This window comes from Chiloscyllium plagiosum, chromosome 33 (assembly GCF_004010195.1).
Source record: "Chiloscyllium plagiosum isolate BGI_BamShark_2017 chromosome 33, ASM401019v2, whole genome shotgun sequence".
Taxonomy (NCBI): domain Eukaryota; kingdom Metazoa; phylum Chordata; class Chondrichthyes; order Orectolobiformes; family Hemiscylliidae; genus Chiloscyllium; species Chiloscyllium plagiosum.
The window spans coordinates 10,393,952-10,420,438 of record NC_057742.1 but is presented as its reverse complement, the minus strand read 5'-3'; the positions used below and the strand labels follow the sequence as shown (position 1 = coordinate 10,420,438).

The 26,487-nt window shown below is 38.4% G+C and overlaps 1 protein-coding gene across 2 annotated transcripts in view; it reads right to left on the bottom strand.

Annotated features, from left to right (window-relative positions):
- The window catches only part of top2a (DNA topoisomerase II alpha), a 58,929-nt gene that overhangs the window by 19,251 nt on the left and 13,191 nt on the right, over positions 1–26,487 (bottom strand). For both annotated transcript variants that reach the window (XM_043674889.1, XM_043674888.1), the window contains exons 9-25: positions 26,109–26,210; positions 25,392–25,529; positions 23,853–23,991; positions 22,869–23,026; positions 21,712–21,837; positions 20,208–20,318; positions 19,956–20,061; positions 14,472–14,581; positions 14,290–14,382; positions 13,926–14,040; positions 12,738–12,859; positions 10,222–10,370; positions 9,456–9,687; positions 4,687–4,821; positions 3,890–4,090; positions 654–849; positions 295–386 (exon numbers count right to left, since the gene is read on the bottom strand). In XM_043674889.1, coding sequence (XP_043530824.1) covers positions 295–386; positions 654–849; positions 3,890–4,090; positions 4,687–4,821; positions 9,456–9,687; positions 10,222–10,370; positions 12,738–12,859; positions 13,926–14,040; positions 14,290–14,382; positions 14,472–14,581; positions 19,956–20,061; positions 20,208–20,318; positions 21,712–21,837; positions 22,869–23,026; positions 23,853–23,991; positions 25,392–25,529; positions 26,109–26,210 — 2,325 coding nt within the window. The remainder of the gene's footprint in view (positions 1–294; positions 387–653; positions 850–3,889; positions 4,091–4,686; positions 4,822–9,455; positions 9,688–10,221; positions 10,371–12,737; positions 12,860–13,925; positions 14,041–14,289; positions 14,383–14,471; positions 14,582–19,955; positions 20,062–20,207; positions 20,319–21,711; positions 21,838–22,868; positions 23,027–23,852; positions 23,992–25,391; positions 25,530–26,108; positions 26,211–26,487) is intronic.

The window sequence follows — 26,487 nt, the reverse complement described above, 5'->3', positions numbered from 1 at the left end:
ACACTTTCCCCATTCCTGAAGAAGGGCTTATGCCCGAAACGTCGATTCTCCTGTTCCTTGGATGCTGCCTGACCTGCTGCGCTTTTCCAGCAACACATTTTCAGCTCAATAATGTGACTGTCAAGTGCTATCAAATATTCACTTTGCTAAAGATGCTATTAAATACAGGGTTTTGTTGTTATCCAGAATATTTTAAAACTTAATAGATACAAATCGTAATTTCAACCTCATTTTTTCTAATAAGTATTTTGTTGCAAACAGCTCAAGTTACAACTGAAGTCACTGGCATATCACCTTATCCTGAGACTCTTTCCACCTTTTCACAGGATCTGAATCATAACCTCGGTCGAGCAGCAACTGGATCAATTCACGTTTTGGTTTGTTTTCTGTAGGGGTAAGAGGATTATAAAACGGAAATTAAGACTTAAAAAGACTATCAGATGAAGAGGTACTCTTGCACATTAAATAACTTGAAGTTCAAATAGAATTCTGTACTTTAATTTTATATTAAAATAACATGGAAAAAACAATATGTTAGAATATCGAATGGTAGAAAATAAATCCGATACTTGCCTTCAAAATTTTGATCTACATCACAATTTGGAGTATGAATAAGACCAAAATGAAAGTTAAATAGTTTTTAAAAGACATACCAATGACCAATGTGCCTTCAATCTTCTCCAAGATAAAACGAGCTTGGTTGCTTAATTTTCCATATTCTGCTCCTAGTAACCCCTCAAGCCAATCCTTTCTTAATCTGTAGTATTTAAGCCGTAAGTCAAAGAACTCCTTCAGTATGTCTTGCACATTTTCATACTTCTTCAGACATCCAACATGGTCGAATAACACCTAAAAAAAAAAAGTAGTGGGCAAACCCAGAATATCTAGAGATATTGTGCATGTCCCAACCCCATCTCTATACATTCTCAATGTTTCAGCAAAATCTGGTCAGATCCAGTAATTTACTCATATATTAATTTCAGTGGAATTGGACACCAGCAGTGGGGATTATGAGGAAGGAACAGATATATCAAAGGAGGCCTAAGTTTTGCTTCTGGAGTTCTAGACAAGCATCTTTGTCCCACCTGATCCTTAGGGACATCTAAAGATTAGTTGCCTCAGTCTGCTATAGTCATAAATGCCTTTGTGACAGGTTTTGAAATTTGGAAAATAAAACCAGGGTAAGCCATTTGGCCCTTTAAGCTTCCTCTACCATTCAATATGGTAATGGCTGGTCAACCAACTCACTGTCCTGTTCCCCTTTCCTTCCCATACTCTTTGATTCCTATAGCACCAAGAACTATATTGAAAACGTTCTATATTTTGTCCTCAACTACTTTGTGGGAGAAAATTCCACAGGCTCACCACTGCGTGAAGAAATTTCTCCCCATCTCAGACTTAAATGGTCTCGCTCATATCCTTAAACGGTGACCCCTAGTTTTAGATTCCTCAGTCATTGCAAACAATCCTTCAAGCATTTAGCTTGTCTAGTCCTTTTCGAATTTTATAGGTTTCTATGAAATCCCGCCCCATTCTCATCAACTCCTCTGAATAGAGTCCCAATTGATCCAATCTCTCATCATACATCAGTCCTGCCATCCCAGGAATCAATCAGGTAAACCTTTGATGTACTCTGTCCAGAGACAAAAATGCACACAATACTTCAGGTGTGGTCTCACCAAGGGTCTGTACAATTTCAGCTTGACATCCCAGTTCCTATACTCAAATCCTCTTGCTATGAAGCCAATATACCATTTACCTTCTTCACTGCCTGCTGCAGCAGCTTGCTTACTTTGAGCAACTGGTGTACAAGGGGTACCATGTCTCAGTGCATGCCCTACTTCCCACTCTATTGCCATTCAAGTAATAATCTGTCCCTATGTTTTTACTACCGAAGTGGATAATGTTAAATGTATTCACATATAACTTCATCTGCCATGGATTTGCCTACTCACTCAACTTGTTCAGTGTCTCTACATCCTCCTCAAGTCCACCCTCCCACATAGCTTTGTGTGACCTGCAATCATTCCTATATATTATGAACTGCTGACATCAAAGTACCAATCCCTGCTGGACCCCACTGGTCACTGCCTGCCACTAAGGAAATAAAAACTTCATAAATTCCTACTTTTTGTTTCCTGTCTGCCAACCCGGTTCACATCCATGTCAGTGCACTACCCCTACTTCAATTTTATATGCTAATATTTATGCCATACCCTATCAAAAGCCTTCTGAAAGTCCTAGTAAACTACATCCACCTGCTCTCCTTATCAATTCTACTAGATACATCCTCAAGAATTCCAGTAGATTCGTTATGCATGATTTTCCTTTTGCAAGTCCATGCTAACTCTGTCCAACTCTGTCACTGTTTTTCAAGTGCTCTGCTATTATATCTTTTATAATGGACTTTTAACATTTTCCCACCAATACATTGTCAGTCTAACTGGTCTATAATTTCACTGTACCTTATTTAAATAATGGACTTACATTAACTACTCTCCAATCCATAGAAACTATTTTAGGATCTATAGAATCTTGTAGTATGACCACCAATGCATTCACTATTTCTAAAGCCACTTTGTTAGGTAGTCTGGGATGTAGATTATCAGGCTCTAGGAACTTGTCAGCTTGTAATCCCAACAATTTCCACAACAGCATTTCCATACTGATACTAACTTCCTTCAGTTCTTCTCTCTCACGAGACAGTGCTCCTCTACATTTTTGGGACACCACTCCTTTGTGAAGACAGAACCAAAATAAGTATTTAATTATCTGCCATCTCTTCGTTCCACATTATAACTGACTGTAAGAACCTAAAATCGTTTTCACTAATATTTTTCTCTTCATATACCTATAGAAGCTTTTGCATTTCGTATGTTCCCCACAAGCTTACTCTTGCTCTCTATTTCCTTCCTTTTAATCAGTCCCTTGTCCTCCTTTGCTGGAATGTAATCTGCCCCCAAACCTCAGGTCTGCTGCTTTTTTGCGGCCAATATATATGCCCTTTTCCTTGGGCTTCATACCATCCCTAATTTCTCTCTTTAGCCATGGTTGGGCCATTTTTCCCATTTTGTTGTGTCAGACGGCAATGACTAATTGTTACAGTTCCTCTATACGCTCTTTGTTTGAAGCTATCTATCCATTATCATCCCTTTATATAATGTTTCCCAATTTATCATAGTCAGGCGATGGAGATCACTGCTCCCCTATTCAGCTCTCCAACTCAGTCAATATCAAGACAATACCAGGAAGACTGCATGAGCAGAGGAGGATGGTTTTGAATGGGAAAATGAAATAATAGGGACAAGGTAAATAAATATGTCAACACTTAAAAAAAATACATATTAGTTAGAAAGAAAGAAAATAAGGTTAAAATAAATTTAAAGACACAATTCTATAACCTGACTCTGTAGTTTAGAGTCAGCATTGAAGCAGCTTATCACTAATATCAGTGTCATTGTGTGTCAATGCACATACTTCAAACAAATAAAATGACCAGCCTCTGGAGACTAATGGATTGCCAAAAGTTTTTTTGCTGTTGGTTCTGATCAAAGAAAATTTTCCACAATGCATTAATGATTATATAGGTCTTCAAGTTGTACAGGCAAATGGTGATGAAAAATCATTACATGGAGATAGTCTTTAACAGCCTTCCGCATTTTTCTGTCAGCAGAAACTGAAGTGCAGATTCCACAGCTTTTGAGGTCCTACCCAGGAGTACAAACAACATTCTCTATTTCTGGGCATAGATGGGTGTGTGCAAGTGTGGTAATTTAAGAACATTAGCTAAAACAGAATCTGCAGGGTTACTGTACAGCTTATACACTGGTACAAGTGTCAGTTTTGATAAACAAAAATTGCATATATATAAAAATGTAAATTACTGTACCATTGAATTGCACGTGAGAGGGGCATTTAGTTTGAAGACTTTGTGCAGTCCTGCTGCTTCTGCCTCAGCCAGTTTTTGCTCAGTCATTGTCACTATGAAACGTACACTGGTATCAGTGTGGTATTCCTTGTAACCAGTGATCAGTGATGGAGTCTTCTCTGTTCCATTCAACATCGGTTCTAGTACCTGTTCTTTGTATGTCTGCATAAGATATAACGGCAATGGGAAATGGCTTCATAGAGTTATTTGGTTTAAAAAAAAATTATTTTATAAACTCAAGGTATTCATATACAAGCCTGATACAAATATAGCCTCAAAACAATGCTGACACAGTCAAACATACTTACGCTGTTTATTTTAAGTATGTGTAGAACTATAACCACTACCATTTCGATTACTTACAGTGTGGAAACAGGCCCTTCGGCCCAACAAGTCCACACCGCCCCGCCGAAGCGCAACCCACCCATACCCCTACATTTACCCCTTACCTAACACTATGGGCAATTTAGCATGGTCAATTCACCTAACCTGCACATCTTTGGACTGTGGGAAGAAACCGGAGCACCCAGAGAAAACCCACGCAGACACGGGGAGAATGTGCAAACTCCACACAGTCAGTCGCCTGAGACGATTTCTCAGTTACAAGCCAAACATTGTTTCAAAAATCCATGCAAACAGAGAAAAACGACAAAAACTCTAAATTGGACATTGACAGTAAAATTCTGCTAAAAATCTTTCCTGTGCTATTCTTATACAACAATTACTGTTTAGTAACCAGGTCAGAAATCTCTAGTTACCTGAGTCCATGTCTTGACTGGAAGTTCAGAAATTTCTATTGTTGTGGTATCCAATACTGAAATTTCACCATTAATCATGTATTGATTCGCACCCAACTCAAAAATTGTACCCTTGAAGTTCTTGTAATTAGGAAGCTATTGGGAAACAAATCATCATATATATCAGTAAACTGACATGAAAAAGTTCTGTAAAACTGAATATATTTAGTACAAATGATGCTATTAAATCAGTTTGAACAGATATTAATTAAAGTAGAATCCCCCAAATTACAGAACTCTTTCCAACAAATTTCTTATTAGTGAATCAATTATGAGGACGACAATTGTTTTCAAACTGGGACGGTAGCACAGTGACAATATTATTGGACTAATAATAGAGAGGCCCAGACTAACACTCACGTCATAGGAGTTCAAATCCTGCCATGCAGCTAGGGGAATTTAAATTGAATTAATAAATATTAATCTCATTTATAACTAGCATGAAACTACTGCATTATCGTACAAAAACAACTGGTTCACTAATTTCCTTCACCAGGGAAGGAAATCTTCTGTCTTTACCTACATGTGACTCAATTTCCACACCAATGGTTGACTCTTAATGCTGAAATGGCTTAGTAAGCCACTCAGTTGAAGGTATATCACCAAGGCTGCAGGATGACAAAAACTGGATCCCGAATACTGAAGGGTATATGACATTGAAGAAGAATAGGTAAATATGAAGGGGTAGCACTGTTGATCAAGGATAGTATTTATTCAATAGTTTGAATTAATCTAACTTCAAATGATTGGGGACACAGTTTCTAAGAGCAGCATGCTCTGTGACCATGCAAGGGAGAAGTTATATTGTGCAATATTGAAGTATTATGATGACAGATCATAACCTGTATTGTGCAATATTGAAGTATTATGATGACAGATCATAACCTCAGAGTAAAGGCACTCCTAGGTAACAGTGATCACAATATTGGTTGTACTTTACATCCACTTTTAAAGATTGCATCAAAGACATCTATGTGGGCATGAAAGCTGAGCTACCTGAAGTGATATGGCAATAATTGGCTAGGGAATAAATCAATAGACAGAAAAACAGGCACTTAAGAGAATATTATAGAACATTCAGAATAAACCTATTCCTCCAAGAGAAAACTTCAAAGTGGAGGACCAATCATTTGTAGGTAACGAATGAAATTAGGGAAAGTATCATATATCGAGGAAAAAGCAAAACCTACTCAAATTGAGTGGCATGTCAGATGATTGATTGGAATATAAATAAAGGAAGAGAACAATTAAAAATGTTGATCAGGATGCAGAAATTATGATTATGACAGGAAGCTAATTAAAACTATAAAAATGGACAGCAAGAATTTCTACAGCTACTTAAAAAGGAAAAGACTAAATAAAGTGAGTATTAGTCCTCTAAAGAGAGGGTGAACCATTAATAGTTAATAAGAAAATGGCAGACAAACTGAACAAATAATTTGCTTCTCCTTTCTCTACAGAGGATATAAAAAAGTCTTGTAATAACTCTAAATTAGGAAGTGAAAGGGAGAGAGGAACTTAGTGAAATTATAATTAATAATGAAGCAGTACTAAGTAAACTGAAACAGCTATGAGCTGGCAAGTCTCTGGGTCCTTCCTAAGGCCTTAAAAGAAACAGCTAGTGAGGTAGGAGAAACATTGTTGTTAATTTTCCAACACTAAAAGTTCCAAACCTTTAACAAATATCACCCTTTCATTGAAGGGAGGGAGACAGAAAACAAGACACTATTGGTATTTTACTTGATACCCTTCATTGGTAAAGTGTGAGAACTGATCATTAAAGAGGTTATAAAAGACCATAACAAATAGGAACTGGAGAAGACTGCTCGGCTCCTCGAGCCTACTCCATCATCCAATAGAATCATGGCTGACCCGAGATTCCTCATGCCCATTTTCCTTCCTTTTCCCTGTAACCCTTGATCAAGAATCTATCCCAGCCTTCACTCTTCGCTGTAGCAAGGAATTCCAAAGACTCTCAAGCCACAGAGAAGAAATTCCTCTCATTTCAGTCTTAAATTGACACCTTTTTATTCTGAGACTAAGACATTTGGTATTACGATTCTCCCCCATGAGGGGCAACTACTTTGCAGCATTCACCCTGTCAAGCCCCTTAAAAATCCTAAATGTTTCAATCAACTCTCATTCTTCTAAACTTCAACGAGTCCCAATCTGCTCAGCGTTTGCTCATAAGACTATGCCTGCATACAGGAATCATCCTAGTGAACCTTCTCAGATCTGCAGGGTACTTAGAAAATTTTAAGATAATCAGGAAGAGTCAACATAGTTTCATGAAAAGGAAATCAAATTTAATCCATAGTTCTTTGAAGGAGCAGCATGTAGATAAAAGGGAGAATGGAACTGTATTGTACTTGGTTCTCCTTAAGGTATTTCTACAAGGAGTTACATCAAAGGTTAAGGCAGAAAGTAAAAGCTCATGAAGGGAATAAAATATTTGCATGGATAGAAGATACAGTTTGGCAGAAAACAGAGTTTACATCCAATGGTCCTTTAGCAGGTTTTAAAGAATGGAATACTGCAAATGTCTTGCTGGGGCCTCAATATTTTAAAACTTATATTAATGACTTAGTTGCAGTTGACGCCAAGATAGGTGATAGGAAAGCAGATTCTGAAGAAGACAAAGAATTTGCAGTTGGATTATAAATAGGTTACGAGTATCATAAAATATACAGCACAAAGAGGCCCAATGGGTCTTTACTGCCAAAACAAAGCTAAGTCTATACTAGCTCACTTTCCAGCACTCGATGCACAGCCTTGAGTATTAAGACACTTTCAGTGCTCATGCAAGTATTTCTTTTAAAGTTGAGGTTACGCACCTCTACTATCCTCCCAGGCAGTGCATTGCAGACCCTAATTACCCTCCGGATAGAATTTTCCCCCTAATATCTCTGATTTCTATCCACCTATTCATGCCCTTCAATCTTGTTCACCACTATCGGGGACTGCTCAATCTCCCCTGCTCCAAAGAAAACAACTTGGACTCCATTTCCTGGCAACATCCTGGCGAGCAAATATCAGACAAATGGAATATGACATGGGAAAATGTAAAGTTGTTCACTTTGGCAGGGAGAATATAAAAGCAGGGTATTGCTCAAATAAAGATTGACTGCTGAAATTCAAGGTAGAAAGGCAACCAAGTGTTCGAGTCGAGCATGTAATCAGGGCAGCCATACTTTATTACAAGAGGACTAAAATTATGGATGTCATGCATCAGTTATCAGGGCATTAGTGAGATCACAACTCAAGTACTGAGTATAGTTTTGATCTTCTTATTTAAGGAAGTATATAAGTACATTTGGAAGTGGTTCAGAGGAGATCTACCATATATGAGCAATGAGTAGCTGGTCTTTTTAGGAAAGGGCAGACAGGCTGTGCTCATTTTTGTTGCAGCTTAGGAAAGTGAAGGGTGACTTGAGTGAAATGTATAAGATTAAAAAATGATTTGACAAGGTGAACATGGAAAGAATATTTTCTCTAAGCTTTTGCGACTTTGTGGAATTTGAATCTTATTAAATGGCAGAAGACTCTTGGGGCTAAACAGTCTTTTTCTGCTCCTGTTCATATCTTCAAATAAATGACAGCCTTGCCAATGATGCTTCTACCCAGAGAACAAATTATAACAAAGATCCACAGAGATCTGTACTTTATGGAGACTCCACGAAATAACGTAAAAGAATTTATATTCATTTCATGGTATAGAACTTAAGTTTTGCTGAGAAAGACACATTTTGTCAAAGTTTTTAATCTTGCACTCATTAGGACATTTTGCAAGAACACCAATTCAAGGGGAAAATCGTATTTCTTCTGCATGACAGGTTGAGTCCGTGATTAAGAAAGCGAATGCAATGTTGTCAATTATCTCAAGAGGATTGGAATATAAAAGCACTGTTGTGCTACTGAGACTTTATAAAGCTCTGGTTAGGCCCCATTTGGAGTACTGTGTCCAGTTTTGGTCCCCACACCTCAGGAAGGACAAACTGGCACTGCAGCGTGTCCAGCGGAGATTCACACGGATGATCCCTGAAATGACAGGTCTAACATATGAGGAACGGCTGAGGATACTGGGATTGTACTCGTTGGAGTTTAGAAGATTAAGGGGAGACTTAATAGAGACGTACAAAATAATACATGGCTTGGAAAAGGTAGATGCTAGGAAATTGTTTCAGTTAAACGAGGAGACTAGAAATGCCCATCAGCCATGATTGAATGACGGAGTGGACTCGATGGGCCGAATGGCCTTACTTCCGCCCCTATGTCTTATAGTCTTATGGAGAGTGCTAATAGCTAGGCAAGTGACTGTGATTGTGAGAGGCATTGCTATAGGGTATGCATCTATTAATGTTGGCTTTCAGTCTTGAATATTTGCATGTGTATTGGAAGATATATAAATTACCAAACAGAACCTTATTCTTTTCAGATATGAAGAACACATGCATGCACTACATTTGTTTTAAAGCATCAAAATAGGTGACAGCCATTCACTAGTTAAATTTTCAGAGCAATGCCCTGATCAACCAGTCAATCTGTTTAGCTTAAAGTTTAAAAAAGCCTGGAATTTTAACTGTCAATTGGTGATCCAGAAAATAAAGTTTTTTGAGGTCGAGAGGGAGAAATCCATGATTCCTAATCCATTTGTAAAGGAACTTTTTAACCCAAGAGATTTGAAAATCACAATCTCAAGGAATTCAAGTTAATGGAAATTGTTCACTCACCATGGGCAATGGTTCATCTCCATCCAGCATACGTCTGATGTTATCAACAATTTCTCTTATATCATAATTGGGGATTTTGCAAGCCCATCCTGTGCCAATACCTTCTGCACCATTCACTAACACCATAGGAACAATAGGCATGTACCACTCTGGCTCAACTCGTTGGTTATCATCATCCAGGTATTTCAAGAGGTTATCATCCGTTGCAGGAAACAGCAGACGAGTCAAAGCACTAAAGAAAACAAATCATGATTACTACTTAATCTATGGAAAGAACAATTTTGACAGTTCATGAATCAAAATCTGGAGGTGTTAACAATTTTTTAAAAATCCACTGAAATGGCTCTTTTATTTATCAATGATAAAAGATAATAGTAAAATGTGAAATACTATGAGGAACAGAAAAGATTGAAAAGGTTAAGAGCCAATCTAAAATAGTGATGAACAGAGTAAGTATGTTTGAAATTCAGGGTGTGTAGTTTGTAATAAATATTAGTACTGCCTCAAAGTTCTAAAAGTAGGTCTTTATTTAAACTGTAGTGTGGGCATATTAATTTCTATAAAACCTGTAATCTTCAAACATCAGGGACTCCTAGGTAATTCCTTAAAAATCTATATCTCAAAATGTTCAAAAAGAAACACAAGATTTAAAAAGAAACAGCTTTATATGTAGGGAAAAGTATATACTTTTCAATTTAGTGTCCCTCTCCCCAAAACATCATGAATTTTCCTATCATTTCTACAACAAATTTCCTTCTTCACCAACCTGAGCATAGTGAAAATATATCGAGGACTTGCAGCATCTTTGCCACCATTAAGCCTTGTACCGAACTGACCAATTGGCTTCAGAAGATTAATATTATTGCTGCCAACAAAGTCCTGAGCTAATCCAACAATTGTCATCATAAGGGATGCCTGAGAATATCAATTAAAGCAAGTTAGCAAAATACAGGGAAAAAGTACAATTAAGTAATTCTTTGCTACCATTGAATGTTCCATTTATGCTTAAATGATATATGATACGTGTTGTTTGTTTCATAATGGTAGCTTTATAGTAACAAACATTTCACCCTCAAAATTTATTGAAACACTAAACAAATTAATTTCAATTTTTTTTTGAAATCTTGTTCATTTAGCAATGATTCTACTGGCTCAAATGAATAAATACATAAAAATCACTGGTTCAATTTTCCCATTTTTAGGCTAGATGTTATTTACTTGGAGTTCTATGGCAAGTATCCTCTATTAGTTCAAAGTGACATTCTCACATTATCTTCTGCACTTCACCTCATTAGATATACCATTGGCCTCTGTGGTCATTCTCAGGCAATTATGTGGCAAAACACATAATTCTTGCTGTTACAGGAACCTTCCAGTACACAAACTGCTCGCACATTATTTAAAGCCCAGCAGCGTATCACCTGAAACACTGAGCCATGAATTACCTCACACATTGTCCTCTTAGGAAACAGATGTTTCAGGGAGGGAAGCTGGCACCATCCTTTTCAGACGGAGGCCGGGAGAGCCTGGTGAACAGGCAACAAAGAATTGGCCATCCTCTCCCCAACAGATGACCAGAGGAGGCCAAGACACCAAATACAGACAGCCTGGACCCAGATAGTGGTCTTAGACAGAATTGAATCGAGGATTAAATTAAATGCACGGCAAAGCAAACAAAAGGCAACAATCTTCTGCACTTTACAAGTGTAAATGACATCATCAACTTTCTGCTAACTTACATTCATTCTGTGTCACTGCAATCTTCTCAAGTTTTATAGATACCAATCTCACTATTGCATGTAGCATCTCAACCTAACAACTGTCACCCTCTTCATCTCCATAACTATCAACCTGTCCTATTTTCTGACTTAAAAGTAAGTAATCCACAAAGGATGGCCAGTAAGCGCAAGCTAAATGAGTGCTAATAAATGAAGCTAAGAACTGTAAGATACATCCTGCATAGATGGCTAAGTGATGGAGAGAGCCAGCAAGTAAAAATACAGAATGCATCAGTGAGTGTGAAACAACGGACAGAAAATTCACACTTAGCCTGTGGAGCGCAGAAAGTTATTCACGCTACTTTTACATTGCTGGGTATATCTCACGAGGACTTTACAACAATTGGGTGGCTATCTCAGTCCAGGCTGACAGCATCTGGTACTATGGTTATCTTTGGCGGTCTGATAGAAAAAAGACAGCTCTCCTTTCCACCACCCTGTTCACCAGAACTTGGAGGTGAACTCAGATGCCAGGTTCCTTTTCTCAGCCATCTCTTGTATCACAGCAGTACAGCAATTTTTGAATGGATATTCCTTGATTCCAGCATTTGAAGAGTGCATCATTGTGGTTTAAATCTAGCACCTGTAGCATCATCACCAGAAGATCCCAGCAGCAGTGAACACTTTTGCCCAGAACCTCAATTTAGTAAAGATGTCCTGAAGCTCTGATGTATAACTAATGATGTGAACAGCTGAAGATTACACAAGAAAAGTTACCATGGCCCATACCCTCTGTTAAACACCCAGAAAATGACAACCAAATGATAACGAGATTCATCCTAATGTATTATTAATAAATATTGGTGGCTATTTATTTAATCATTCATGGAATGCAGATAGTGCTGCCATGGTCACATTTATTGCTCACACCGGATTATCATGACAAGGTAGTGAGCTTTCTTCTTGAACTGTTGCAGTGCTTCTGCCAATGATATGCTTGATGATGTTAGAGGTAGGAAAACATAAAACAAGTACTTTAATGGTGATGAAACTTAGCGCATGCTGAAATCATGTACAGGAAGGAGGCCCTCCTCTGACCAACAGTAATAATTTTTTTGTGATTTAATGTCATAACTTTGAGTGATGTGTGCATTTATGACATCCAGGTTGCTGTTTGATACACTGCTGAATGATCTATAGTGCACTGAAAGGTTACTTCACATGGGTGGCACTCATTGTGAGCAGCAACTACACACTAGTTAAATAAAAAAGTTTCAGTTCCACAAATAATTTTAAACAAATTATTGTGAACTTCAGGGGAGTGCATCAAACTTCTACTGACGTGGACAGAGCAAAACTTTATTCAGTAAATTATAACCTATACAAGTACTGAAAATTCACATTTGTAACCCAAAAGCTTTGTTCCTTTACAAAGTAGGAATTTGACATATGGCACAAAATTCACAAGAACATGAATTCTGCAATTATTACATATCATCTCCTTGCTAAACATTTTTGCATATACATTGGAGAAAAACTCATACCAGTTAACCAATAGTCTTACCTCACCATGATGATAGGCTGACATTTCAGCGACAGAACCAGCCAACTGAGCAACTTTGACTTCACGTTTGTCATTTCGTTTAAAACAGGTGAATAAAACCTTGCGCTGACCAGGTTTCAATCCTTAATTAAAGAATATATAGAATGAAACAAATTCAATTATTCCAAATAAGGCACTCACAAATGAAATTTGCACTTTTGACATCTACACTTATCCTGGTTAAGATCACAGGATGAGGAAGACACTGGCCAGACCAGCATTTATTGCTCATCCCTCATTGCCTGGAAGACAGTTAACAGTCAACTACATTATTGCGGGTCTGGAGTCACATGTATCCCAGACCAGGTAAGCAAGGCAGAACATCAGTGAACCAGATGGGTTTTTCCCTCAACAGTCAACAATGGCTTTGGATTCATCGTCAATGGAATGTCCGATCCAGATAAATAAGGACTATTGGATAGGAAAGGTTTGGCAACTTTACAGAGGGGTGTGAGAGGTTAGCTTTAAAGTCCGTTCTGGAGGAAGGCAGGGTAGAGGGGGAACTACCTTTTGCAGGGCTCTGCTGACATGCATGAGCATACTCCAAAGACAATAACCTCCCTCCAGCAACTCTCTCCAGAACTTTAAAATAAAAACTTCTTGTCCTTTCTGGCCTACAATGTCATGACACATACTGCGTAATATTAGAGACAACATGAATTATATTAATAAACTCAATTAACCTTTAATTTTTACTTAAAATATGGTGGGCAGGCTGCTGATTTTGGCACCCACCCACCGGTTGCATTTCCGGGGTAACCTCAGGGATGGGAAGATGGTGGACTAGACACTTACTCTATTTTAGGGGACATCCTCCTGCTGCTACTGAAAGCACAATCAGCAGTGAAAGGTAAATCAAGCCCAGGACTAAATTGGGTACATTTCAAGGAATTCCTAGAGGCAAAATGGACCTAATGTCCTCTATTTCTGTTGCAATGTTCTATTTTCCATTGTTCATTAACTGATTTGCAACGAATCTACATATTGCAACTTATAACAAAGGCCAGGCACAATAACAAGGGAAAACAGGGAATTAACATTTAAGACAATCTTATCTTGCATATCAGTATAATTCAGCTGAAAAACAAAGATTATGCTGTGGACTAACAAATAAAGCAGTGCATTTTATTATTACAGCTCAAGACTCACCATCCACAAGAGAAGGAATTGACCTCTCGTTATCAGAATTTGAAAAAAGCACCAGTTCCTTATTAATAAAGTCATTGAAAGTCAAATATTTTGTTTCTTTTCCATACAAATATTGCTGTAAATAAAATAAAAAGTTGATTATCAACATTTTTTCCTGAAATATTTGATCAGACACATAACACACAATTTGATTATAGAAATTGGACACTTATAATACCAACCAAGAATCCATATATTTGATAGTTTTGTCTACAAACAAATTAACTTATTCAACTTTCATGGCATGTTCAAGGTACTAGTTTAAAATGTTATTAATTTAAATAAATTTATTGCAACTTGTAGCAAATGAATTTCAATACAGTACATCTGGTAATCCATGTAACTTTCGCTGTCTTCTGTCAACCATGAAGTTAGTTAGCCATTCCTTGCGTTCGTCAATTTTTTTCCGACTAAATGCCTGAAGAATACAGAAAATCATCAATTTAAGCCATTTAAGCATTAAAAAAAAACTGATTTTGAAAATATATTTTAAACTTCAGTTCTCACCAGGGTTATTGCAGAATCATCTTCTGGTCCAATGTATTTAAAGGGGATACGATGCCTCTGCATTTCAGCAAAATATTCCTTTGCTTCCTTAGCAGTGCTCGTACCCAAACCTAATGATTTAAATTCAGTAGTCAGATGTTAATCAAGCTAAAATACACCATTGAAATAAATCAAGAAACATCATGTCAAACACTTGCAGCATTTCAGAATTTAAATATGAACAGTTCCCCCGATAAATAAAAAAATGCTGAGGCACAGGCAAAAGGGAAATACATACAAAATCTGTTTTTAGTTAAGTTAGAAACCAGACCTATAAGAATGAAGAGCAGATTCACTTCTGATCCATTTACAAGCAAAAATGAAAAAAAAAATGCTTAATTTTATTTTGGTTTTCAAAGTCTGTGAGAAGATTTGTAGCTCGGGTACTCGTTATTGTGGTTCTGTTCGCCGAGCTGGGAATTTATGTTGCAGACGTTTCGTCCCCTGTCTAGGTGGCATCCTCAGTGCTTGGGAGCCTCCTGTGAAGCGCTTCTGTGATCTTTCCTCCGGCATTTGTAGTGGTTTGAATCTGCCGCTTCCGGTTGTCAGTTCCAGCTGTCCGCTGCAGTGGTCGGTATGCTTATTGGGTCCAGGTCGATGTGCTTATTGATTGAATTTGTGATGAGTGCCATGCCTCTAGGAATTCCCTGGCTGTTCGCTGTTTGGCTTGTCCTATAATAGTAGTGTTGTCCCAGTCGAATTCATGTTGCTTGTCATCTGCGTGTGTGGCTACTAAGGATAGTTGGTCGTGTCGTTTCGCGGCCAGTTGGTGTTCATGGATGCGGATCGTTAGCTGTCTTCCTGTTTGTCCTATGTAGTGTTTTGTGCAGTCCTTGCATGGGGTTTTATTTTGGTTTCTTTCAACTATCAAGAGTAAACTTTATAATAAAGTCTCGTGCAAAAGTGCAAAGCCAAGTGGGAAATTAAAAGTAGTACTTGAAGTAAAAAAAAAGTATACAATTTGGCAAAAAAAAAGACTGTGGATTAGGAACGTGTTGGAAGTCAGCAAAGGAGAACTAAAAGATTGCTTCAAAGGAAAGTACAGAAAAAGAATAGCCTGCAGGGAACATAAGAACTTGCTGCAAATGTTTCTATAGGTAGGTAAGGTAAGGAGAAGAAAGCTTGGTGAAAAAGATAGATCCTATAGAATCCAAAATGGGGAAATTTATAACGGGGAGCAAAGAAATGACTCACAAACTAAATACATACTTTACTAAGAAAGATACTAATCACAAAGCAGAAATGATAGGGAATACAATGTTTCATGAAAGCAAGAAACCCTAAGGTATATCAGGAATAAAAGAATGACTTGAGTAAGATTAAGGCCAATCAAGGACAGTAGTGGGAAGTTGAGCATGGAGTCAGAGGAGATAGGGGAAGCACTAAATGAATATTATTCGTTAGTATTCACACTGGAAAAGACAATGTTGTCAAGATGAATACTGAGAGACAGGCTACTAAAATAGATGGGATGGAGGTTCACAAGGAGGACGTGCTAGCAATTCTGGAAAATGTGAAAATAGATAAAGTCCCCTGGGCCAGATGGGATTTATCCTAAGATTCTCTGTGAAGCTAGAGAGATTGCAGAGCCTTTGATCTTTATGTCATCATTGTCTACAGGAATAGTGCCAGAAGACTGGAGGATAGCAAATGTTGTTTCTTTGTTCTAGAAGGGGAGTAGAGACAACTCTGGTAATTATAGACCAATGAGCCTTACTTCGGTTGTGGGTAAAGTGTTGGAAAAGGTTAGAAGAGGTAGGATTTATCATCATCTAGAAAAGGAGTAGGTTGATTAAGGATAGTCAGCACAGTTTTGTGAAGGGTAGGTCATGCCTCACAAACCTTTGAGAAGGAGACCTAACAGGTGGATGAGAGTAAATGTGGTGCATAAAGATTTCAGTAAGGCATTTGATAAGATTCCCTACAGTAGGCTATTGCACAAAATACGGAGGCAAGGGTTTGAGGGTGATTTAGCGGTTTGGATCAGAAATTGGCTAGCTGAAAGAAGGCAGAAGGTGGTGGTTGATGGGAAATGTTGATCATGGAGTTCAGTTACTAGTGATGTATTACAAGGATCTGTTTTGGGGCCACTGCTGTTTGTCATTTCTTTAAATGACCAGGAAGAGGGTGTAGAAGGATGAGTTAGTGATTGCAAATGACACAAACGTCAGTAGAGTTGTGAAGAGTGCCAAAGGACATTTCAGGTTATAGAAGGACATAGATAAGCTGCAGAGCTGGTGTGAGAGGTAGCAAATGGAGTTTAATGTGGAAAAGTGTGATGTGATTCACTTTGGAAGGAGCAAAAGGAATAAAGAATACTGGGCTAATGGTAAGATTCTTGGTAGTGTAGATGTACATAGAGGTCTCGGTGTCCATCTATATAGATTCCTGAAAGTTGCCACCCAGATTGACAGGGTTGTTAAGCAGGCATATGGTGTGTAAATTTTTATTAGTAGAAGGATTGAATTTCGGAGCCATGAGGTCATGCTACAGCTTTACAAAACTCTGGTGTGGCCGCACTTGGAGTATTGCATACAAGTCTGATCACTGCATTATAGGAAGGATGTGGAAGTGTTGGAAAGGGTTCAGAGGAGATTTACTAGGATGTTGCCTGGTATGAAGTGAAGGTCCTACGCGGAAAGACTGAGGGACTTGAGACTGTTTTCGTTAGAGAGAAGAAGTTTGAGAGGTGACTTAATTGAGACATATAAGATAATCAGAGGGTTAGATAATGAGAGTCCTTTTCCTCGGATGGTGATGGCTAGTATGATGGGACAAAGCTTTAAATTGAAGGCCGGCAGAAGTCAGACAGATGGCAAAGGTACTTTCTTTACTCAGAGTAGTAGGTACGTGGAACAGCCTGACTGCAACAATAGTAGACTTGCCAACTTTAAGGGCATTTAAATGGTCACTGGATATACATATTGATGAAAATGGAATAGTGTAGGTAAGCTGGGCTTTAAACTGGTTTCACAGGTGGGCGCAACAGAAACTAGAAACTATTAGAAGTTTCTAATAGAAACTTACAAGATAATACATGGCTTGGAGAGGGTGGACGCCAGGAAATTGTTTCCGTTAGGCGAGGAGACTAAGACCTGTGGACACAACCTTAGAATTAGAGGGGGTAAATTCAGAACAGAAATGTGGAGACATTTCTTCAGCCAGAGAGTGGTGGGCCTGTGGAATTCATTGCCACAGAGTGCAGTGGAGGCTGGGATGCTAAATGTCTTCAAGGCAGAAATTGATAAATTCTTGATGTCACAAGGAATTAACAGCTACGGGGAGAATGCAGGTAAGTGGAGTTGAAATGCTCATCAGCCATGATTGAATGGCGAAGTGGACTCGATGGGCCGAATGGCCTTACTTCCACTCCTATGTCTTATGGTCTTAACATCAAGGGCCAAAGGGCCTGTACTGCGCTGTAATGTTTTATGTTCTAAGGAACTGAAATAAAGCTGTATTATTACAGAAACGGTGTTGGAGAAATTGATGACACCGAAGGCTGATAATGTCCAGGGCTTGATAAAAGAACAGTTAGTCCGACATCAGTAGTGGAAAAGATATTATAGTACATGATCAAGGATTTCATATCAGAGCACTTAATGGTAGAATCAGACACAAGTCTGATAGTAAACAGGTATGTCATAATTTGTGTTCACTCTGAGAGCTGGCAAAACTGAAACAGCTGGTGGTGATGGAAGAAACCAAGTAATCATTCACAACCTGAATTGAAACTTTATTGTACTCAGAGACCAGATCACAGTAGAGGACAGCACAATTGTCCCTAGCAAAGATTGCCACCAGATACTGGTTGAGCTCCACCAGGGGTGACCCAGGGTTTCCAAAATGAAGATGTTGGCAAGAAGTTATGACTGGTGGCCAGACTTAGCTGCGTTTGTGGGCCAGTGCGCAGAGTGCAAACAAGGACAAACACCACTGCCAGCAACTCCCCCCTATTCATGGGAATGAGCTGAAAATGTGTTGCTGGAAAAGCGCAGCAGGTCAGGCAGCATCCAAGGAACAGGAGAATCGACGTTTCGGGCATAAGCCCTTCTTCAGGAATGAGGAAAGTGTGTCCAGCAGGCTAAGATAAAAGGTAGGGAGGAGGGACTTGGGAAATGCGATAGGTGGAGGGAGGTCAAGGTGAGGGTGATAGGCCGGAGTGGGGTGGGGGCGGAGAGGTCAGGATGATGATTGCAGATTAGGAAGGTGGTGCTGAGTTCGAGGGATTTGACTGAGACAAGGTGGGGGGAGGGGAAATGAGGAAACTGGAGAAATCCGAGTTCATCCCTTGTGGTTGGAGGCTCCTCACCAGGTTAAATCAGATCTTCCCAGAGCTAGGGGGAGGGGTCAGGAATGCCAATGCCAAACACAAGATTCCGCTAAGCAAGACAGGCAGTTTACTTCAGGGGATAAAGTTTGGTGTAGGAACCAGGGGAATGGCCTTGCATGGATAACAGGCATGGTTGACGCAATGTCAGGTCCAGTGACATTGGGTTGGTGCGATGGTCCTGAACAAGCACGTGGACCATATGAAAGCTGTGAACTCACAAATGGTGCAAGAGCAAACATGCCCAGCCCTTCAACTGCCTTCTCAACTGTTCAGGAACCTATGGGTTCTCCCTCTTTGTGAAGTGTTGAAGGTACCTCAGAATCTGAGATGGACACAGTGAATGTCACCACCTCGATGCCATTGCCATCTGAAGAGGAGAATGAATTTGTTCTGAGATGCTGAGGGTGCAAGAGGTGAGGTATTGTGCGTTGCATGCCGCCCATATCTGAAGTAGAGTTAGAGAAATCTGACCTGGTGCTGAAATGCCCAAGAGAAGCTACAAAAAAAAAAGAACTGGCCTATGTCCTTGAACTCAGAGGGGGAGGGACAGAGTGATTGTAACAAGGACAGCTAAATGGAGCTAATAGAGTATCTGAGTTTTCATGAAGAACGTGGATATAACTTGTGGCTAAGGGAGTTTTGGGAGGAAAGAATAGACAATTCAGCTCGATAATCTTACTTAATGGCAGAGCAGGCAATTTTTCCTTATATCTATGCAAAACAAATTAAGTTTAGATTAGATTAGATTAGATTACAGTGTGGAAACAGGCTCTTCGGCCCAACAAGTCCACACCGACCCGCCGAAGCGAAACCCACCCATACCCCTACATTTACCCCTTACCTAACACTACGGGCAATTTAGCATGGCCAATTCACCTGACCCTGCACATCTTTTGGACTGTGGGAGGAAACCGGAGCACCCGGAGGAAACCCACGCAGACACGGGGAGAACGTGCAAACTCCACACAGTCAGTCGCCTGAGGCGGGAATTGAACCCGGGTCTCAGGCGCTGTGAGGCAGCAGTGCTAACCACTGTGCCACCGTGCCGCCCACTTAATGTTGATAAAGTTCTTAATGTTGATAAAGTCACCACACAGAGATTTTAAACAAACCTTTGTAGTATTTTACTTTCCAAGTCTTGTTGCTTTCTGTATTACTTCTCCACTCTTCAAATTCAGGAATACTGTAAAATGCAATTTCCTGCTTGTTTTTTGACACCTGGAAAAAACAATCTAATTTATACTTTTGCCTTAGTTTATAGCATACCAGAATAATTTTGACAAAATTAAAATGGTTATTAACCTTTTACATAATGGACCCTCCTGCAATTATTTAATTTAATACTATCCAGAAGGAGAACAAACCTTTACAATTGGAGTAATAAATTCCTCAATGAAATTATGTCTGAGCAATGAAGGCCAGTTGTGATGAATGAAATTGATCACTAAACCCTTGATATGGGAACCATCTTGATCCTGCAAAAGAATAATTCAGTAGAATTATGAATCAGATTGTAGATAATGGAACATTTTCACAAGCCTGTATAATGGAATACTTCAGGTCAAAATAACCTAATAAACAAAACTTCAAATATTTCCTTTTCCTCGGTGTAGAGTGTGGTATGCAAGGACAAGAAAGTTAAAACACAACAGATATCAATACCACAGTCCCACTTCCAAAGTTAATACATATATGATCTGATATTACCTTAAAATTCTTGCTAATTGTTCATTTTCCTTATGTTGACCATAAATGGAAAAATATCCAATCATAATGCTAAGTCAGTCATACAACAACTTACGCAGTGAAGAATGAGCACAAAGATTGTAAAGTGAACCTGCTCCCAAATTTTTAAAACATTAGCAAATTAAGAGTACAATGAATTTCGTGTACAACTTCTGCAGTGAGGACAGTCCCACCAAAATTATTGCATTATCTACTGAATTAATATACCTTATTTTACTTGTTCTCACAATTGCTGCCACACAGTGAAAACACCAAGTAAAAAGGCCAAATTTTAATACTGCAATACATTTTCCTGCATTTAATTCAATATATCTCTGTACATGATTAAATCATTTGATTATGGATGCAAGTTTGCTGCTGAGCTGGAAGGTTCATTTTCAGATGTTTCGTCACCATACTAGGTAACATCATCAGTGAGCCTCCGGTGAAGTACTGGTGGTATGGCCTACTTTTTATTTATGTGTTTAGGTTTCCTCGGAGGCTCACTGATGATGTTACTTAGTATGGTGACGAAACGTCTGAAAACCAACCCTTCAGCTCAGTAAGCAAACTTACATCCAGAACCTCTACCTGAGCTACTATTCTTTTCAAAACTCGTTATCATTTGATGACCTTTAGCATGATCAATCCCACAGCAATTTAGACCTTAAAATTAAAAAAAACTCCATATACCGGAAATCTGAAATAAAAGCATTGCTAGAGGTGCTCAGCAAGCCTAGAATCATCTGCAGACAGCAAAACAGAGTTAACATTGCAAGTTAAACATGATTTTTTTCAGAACTGAACAACCATATTCAACTTAACATGCCAATGTTTCTCTCTCTCCACAGATACTGGCAGAACAGATCTGCTGAGGATTTCTAACACTTCCTGATTTTATTAGAAATTTATACCTTGTTCACTTAATGTTATTGACTTGCAATACATTGCATTTGAACAGGTTGCACATTTTTTTGGGGCTGGGAGGGGCGAAAGGGACTAATGGTGTGGAGAGGAGAGGGTGATTTGCAATGTTGTAGCAAATCACTGAATCACCAAATGTATATTCATAGTGTGAATGAATTATACACTACTAGAAAAGGTGACCGATTCTTTTCAATGCCACCATTCAATTAGACCAACCTGATCTGTCATAATCATCAATTTTCCATAACGGAGTGTCTTAAGAGACTCCTGATCATCATAATTCTTCTTGTATTGCAGACCAATGATTTTGATCATGTTGTTGATCTCGGCATTTTCCATAATCTGTGAGGTAAAAACAACATTAACATGCAATCCAAATATTTCTGACGGCTTACCAAAGTAGTCACCTAATTTATCATCTATTGGGATGGACAACAAATACAGTGAACAATAGCAAGATTCATTTAATGAAATATCTTCAAAGCATGGGTAACAATCTCTTGCTGACCTGACCTCTTGTGGCTAATCAAGAGCAGAACTTTAAGTGATCGGACAGGAAACACATTCTCACTGTGGGAGGTACAAAAGTGTGAAAAAAAGACATGGGAGACTGGAATGCAGCACTGTATATCGTCTATTTAAAAAACAATTATATTAGTGAACAAGAGGATATTTCTTGAAATGTTGTGAAGACAGTCCAAAGTAGTCACATGACATTAGTGAATCAACTAATAATGTATTGGTTGGAGGCAATTTAAAAATATGTGAATGCACCGTGTCAATATCGATTATTTATTCTATGTAACAGATATTGCAAGGTTTAAAAGCTAAATTCTCTCTGGGTGATCGAATTAGGTATCTGCTGAGAGAATAACTCTCTATATCTCCATTTGTAAATCTAGAGTCATTAAACTTTCTAACAAGCTACTTTAAATTTTACTTATTGTGAATTTTAACATTGCAATTTGTCTTCTTCTAAAAATTCTATCACTTTCAGACTTGATTACTTCAAGAATTCTGTACTGGCTTTCTACCCTTCTAGTGCATGTAAAACCCTGGTTTTCAACACCCCATTTCTGATGACACTTGTTCACTGTAACCTACATTGTATTCTGGTCCCCAATGTCTCAAAAGGTAAAATTCTTGATCAAATCCTTTCATTGTCTCATGCCTTTTTTGACAAGGCTAGGTTCTTCTGGTGCTGTAGAAACCTGTTACTGATTTCTCCAAATTTAACTCTTGATGCCACCATTAAAAAACTTACCATTTGGATTATACCTCTGAAGTGCTTTGGGACATTATCAACATTCAAGATGCTGACTGAATTCAAGTATTATTCCATTACAAACAATTTACATCTTACATCAACGTACCTGTTTGTGAGAGGCTTCTCGTACATTGAGAAGTTTCCCTCTAAGTGGAAACACGCCATATCTGTCTCTGCCAACAACGCCTAAGCCCGATACAGCCAAAGTTTTGGCTGAATCACCCTCTGTTAGGATGAGGGTACAACCATGAGAATGCTTTGTTCCTGAAAAACAAAATTGAATAACAATTTGTATCTCACAACTGATTTATATGTTTTTAAATTGTTTCTTCATTGGATGTGGCCATCATGACAAGACAGTTTTTTTCTAACTCTTTCAATCCATGCTGTATACATATACTCAGTGATGTTGAGGAGGGAATTATAGGAGTTTAACCCAGTCACACTAAAGGAAACCAATTTATTGTTAAACCATGAAGCCATAGAAAGGGACTAGTTAGACAGAAGGGTCTGTTTCCATGCTGTATACTCTAAAATATAATGAATTTGATTGATTTATTATTGCCGCATGTATCGAGATACAGTGAAAAGTATTGTTTTGCATGACAACCTAAGGAGGTTTCACCATATCGAATCACAGAATTCCTACAGTGTAGAAGCAGGCCACTTGGTCCATCAAGTTCACACCAACCCTCTGAAGCATCCTACCCTGACCTACCCCTATATTTCCCTTGGCTAATCCACCTAGCCTGCACATCCCTGGACACAATAGCAATTTAGCACAGCCAATCCATCTAACCTGCACACGTTTGGATGGTGGGAGGAATCCAGGGCACTGGAGGTAATCCACGCAGACATGCCACATAGACAGTTGCCGTAAGGTGGAATCAAACCCAGGTCCTGGCATTGTGAGGCTACAGTACTAACCACTGTGCTGGCCTAGGCAGTTAGGGCCATTTTAGTTTGGCTACATGGTTGGCATGGACTGTTTGGACCTCAGGATCTGTATCCATGCAGTGTGACAATAATAAATCAAATCAAATTTTCCGCAAAACATCCAGTGCAAGAAAAGCCAGAAACCTCATCATACCAGCATCATTAGCATCGTCCAGTTTAGGAATGCCTTTGATCTTGGTTTGTTTTAATCCTGAGCATTTCTTATTGAGCATATTCTGAGCTTTAAACTTAACCCAGTTCATGATACTTTCAACGACACCACAATTCATTGCCTACAAAAGAAACAGAGTAATATTTAGTGGAACAATTTTGTACTGTTTATATAGTTCTGGTCCAAGCAATTAGGCATTATCAATCAAATAGATAAAAATGTCCAATAAGTAATGAAGTAGTATCAGTTGATTTCATGGATTAAGTGCCTAAAATTATATCTTCAGAGGAAGACAACTTTAAGGCTGAATTCCACCTCCTTTCTCTTGGAAAGTCTTTGGTCTCTATTCATCAATTCACCAATAACACCACAGCAAACAAGATAAAGTATTTATACAGAAAACTGCAGTTTGTATTTTTGATCCTACTAGTCTATGTCAGCAAGTTGAAACTCTGTCATGCATGCCATAATCAAATATTTTGCACTCTGAACTGTAAAAATGTGATGATTGAAATGAGATTGTAAAAACTATATGGTACCAAGGCAGACGTTGATATAGTATTCATTAGGAAGCAAGAGTAGGAACAAAATAACCAAATTATGAGTGTAGCGAAAGAATGTAAAGCAATAACAGATGATTTTGCATAGCAGATGGGTAAGAAACAGATGTAGCAAAATTGTAAATATATTTTGGGGAAAACAGTGACATAAGTAAGCCAAAAGGGATAAAATTTCTAATTTACTGCAAGAACAGAGATGGACAAGGGTAAATGCAGCTTTAAAGGAAAATATAGATTTTAAAAAGTCATAAAACACAAATGAGAAATTTACAGCGATCATAGGATAGAATTCTTACAGTGGGGAAACAGGTGATTCAGCCCACTGAGTCTACAGTGACCCTCCAAGAGCAGCCCACCCAAATCCACCCTCCGACCCTATCCCTGCATTTCCCATGGCTGATCCACCAGGCCTGCACACAATGGGCAATTTAGCATAGTCAATCCACCTAACCTGCACATCTTTGGACTGCAGGAGGAAACTGGAGCACCAATAGAAACAGGGAAATTGTGCAAACTCTACACAGACAGTCACCCGAAGATGGAATTGAACTGGGGTCCGTAATGCTGTGAGGCAGCAGTTTTAACCACTGAGCCACTGTGCTTTTCTATCAGAGCACGTAAACAATTTTGCACACTGCAACAGATAAAACATTGTTGATTCACCAGACAAGCCCAGAATGAGACCTAAGATATCCAGAGTTAGAAAATCTTTTTCAATTACTCAGAACTTAGAATACTTTAGCACAATGATCGGTGATTTACTATTCTCAAAGTAATGCTATATAAAGGAAACAATGAAAGAACAGGATTTAAACTGGATAAACTAGCTAAAGATCAAGACTGGCACAGATGCAAAGAATCAAATGGTTTCTACGGTGTAATTTCAATGATTACAAAATTGCTGCACATTACTCAGACTGAATCACCAGAACTCAAAACAAAAAGTCAAAGCCAAACATACCGCTTTGATAAATTTCTCTGATAACACACATCGGGATCCAAAGCTCTTTGCTTGAAGGGTCATATTCTCTTTGGTCTGGGAGTCAAAAGTTGGGTTCTCAATCAAACTGTTCACAAAGACCCAAAGATGGTTCTTGACCTGTCACAGATTTGAACTTACAAAGTTAGACATATAAAAAATAGACAACACAGAATAATCGAATGCTTGCAGTCATAAACTGAAAAGCTCAACGTTATACAGAAATTTTAACAAGGAAGAGATTGAAGAAATGTATTTTCTGTATCAACAAATCCACCTTTAGACAAATTCATATGAATTCAAATTTAAATTCAGACATTCAGATGACAAATATTAGAAAAAGTCAAATTGACAACACATCTCGAGTTCACTACAATTTCCTTTGATGTCTACCTATTTTCAAAAGTGGAGTGGAGTAAATGATATTTTTGTTTCACAAGTAAATCTGAGGACCATAAGTGAACTGGGAAGTTATTAGATTTTTGGTGCTCTATCTTTAATACTCCATTCATAGAGAGGATCCCTCAGGTCAATATTTGAAGAAACCCACAGGAAAATGCAAAACAAAATTGGATTCTACAACTTCTCACAATTAAAAATCCATCTTCTACTGCATTAGTGTCAGTTAATTACATCAAAAAGATAAGTTTCATTTTCAGAGATGTCACACTGTCAAAGTCCATTTTCTACAAAACTTACCTGAAATGGCTTCACTGCAACACCTCCTTTATTTTTCTTCTTGACAACTTCAATTAGTTTATTCACTAATTGGTCAGTGACATAGTCAACATGTCTCCCACCCTGGAAAAAGAAAAAGTGTCACACAAGCATCAAAACACTTCAACTAAAACAGATGACAACTAGCTTTGCAACTCCAGCGGGTTTACTCTTAGTAACAGTGACTTTAGCCGTCTTGTTGACAACCTTTGAAATTATTTGCTCAATCCACTTTACATTAACAAACACCTTACAAAGCTGTTCAAACCTCAAATTTTCACCAAAGCTTTTAGGAACTATACTTAGGTTACATCAGCAACTCCTTTGGTTCAATGATGATTTATGCTACAACACTTTTTGA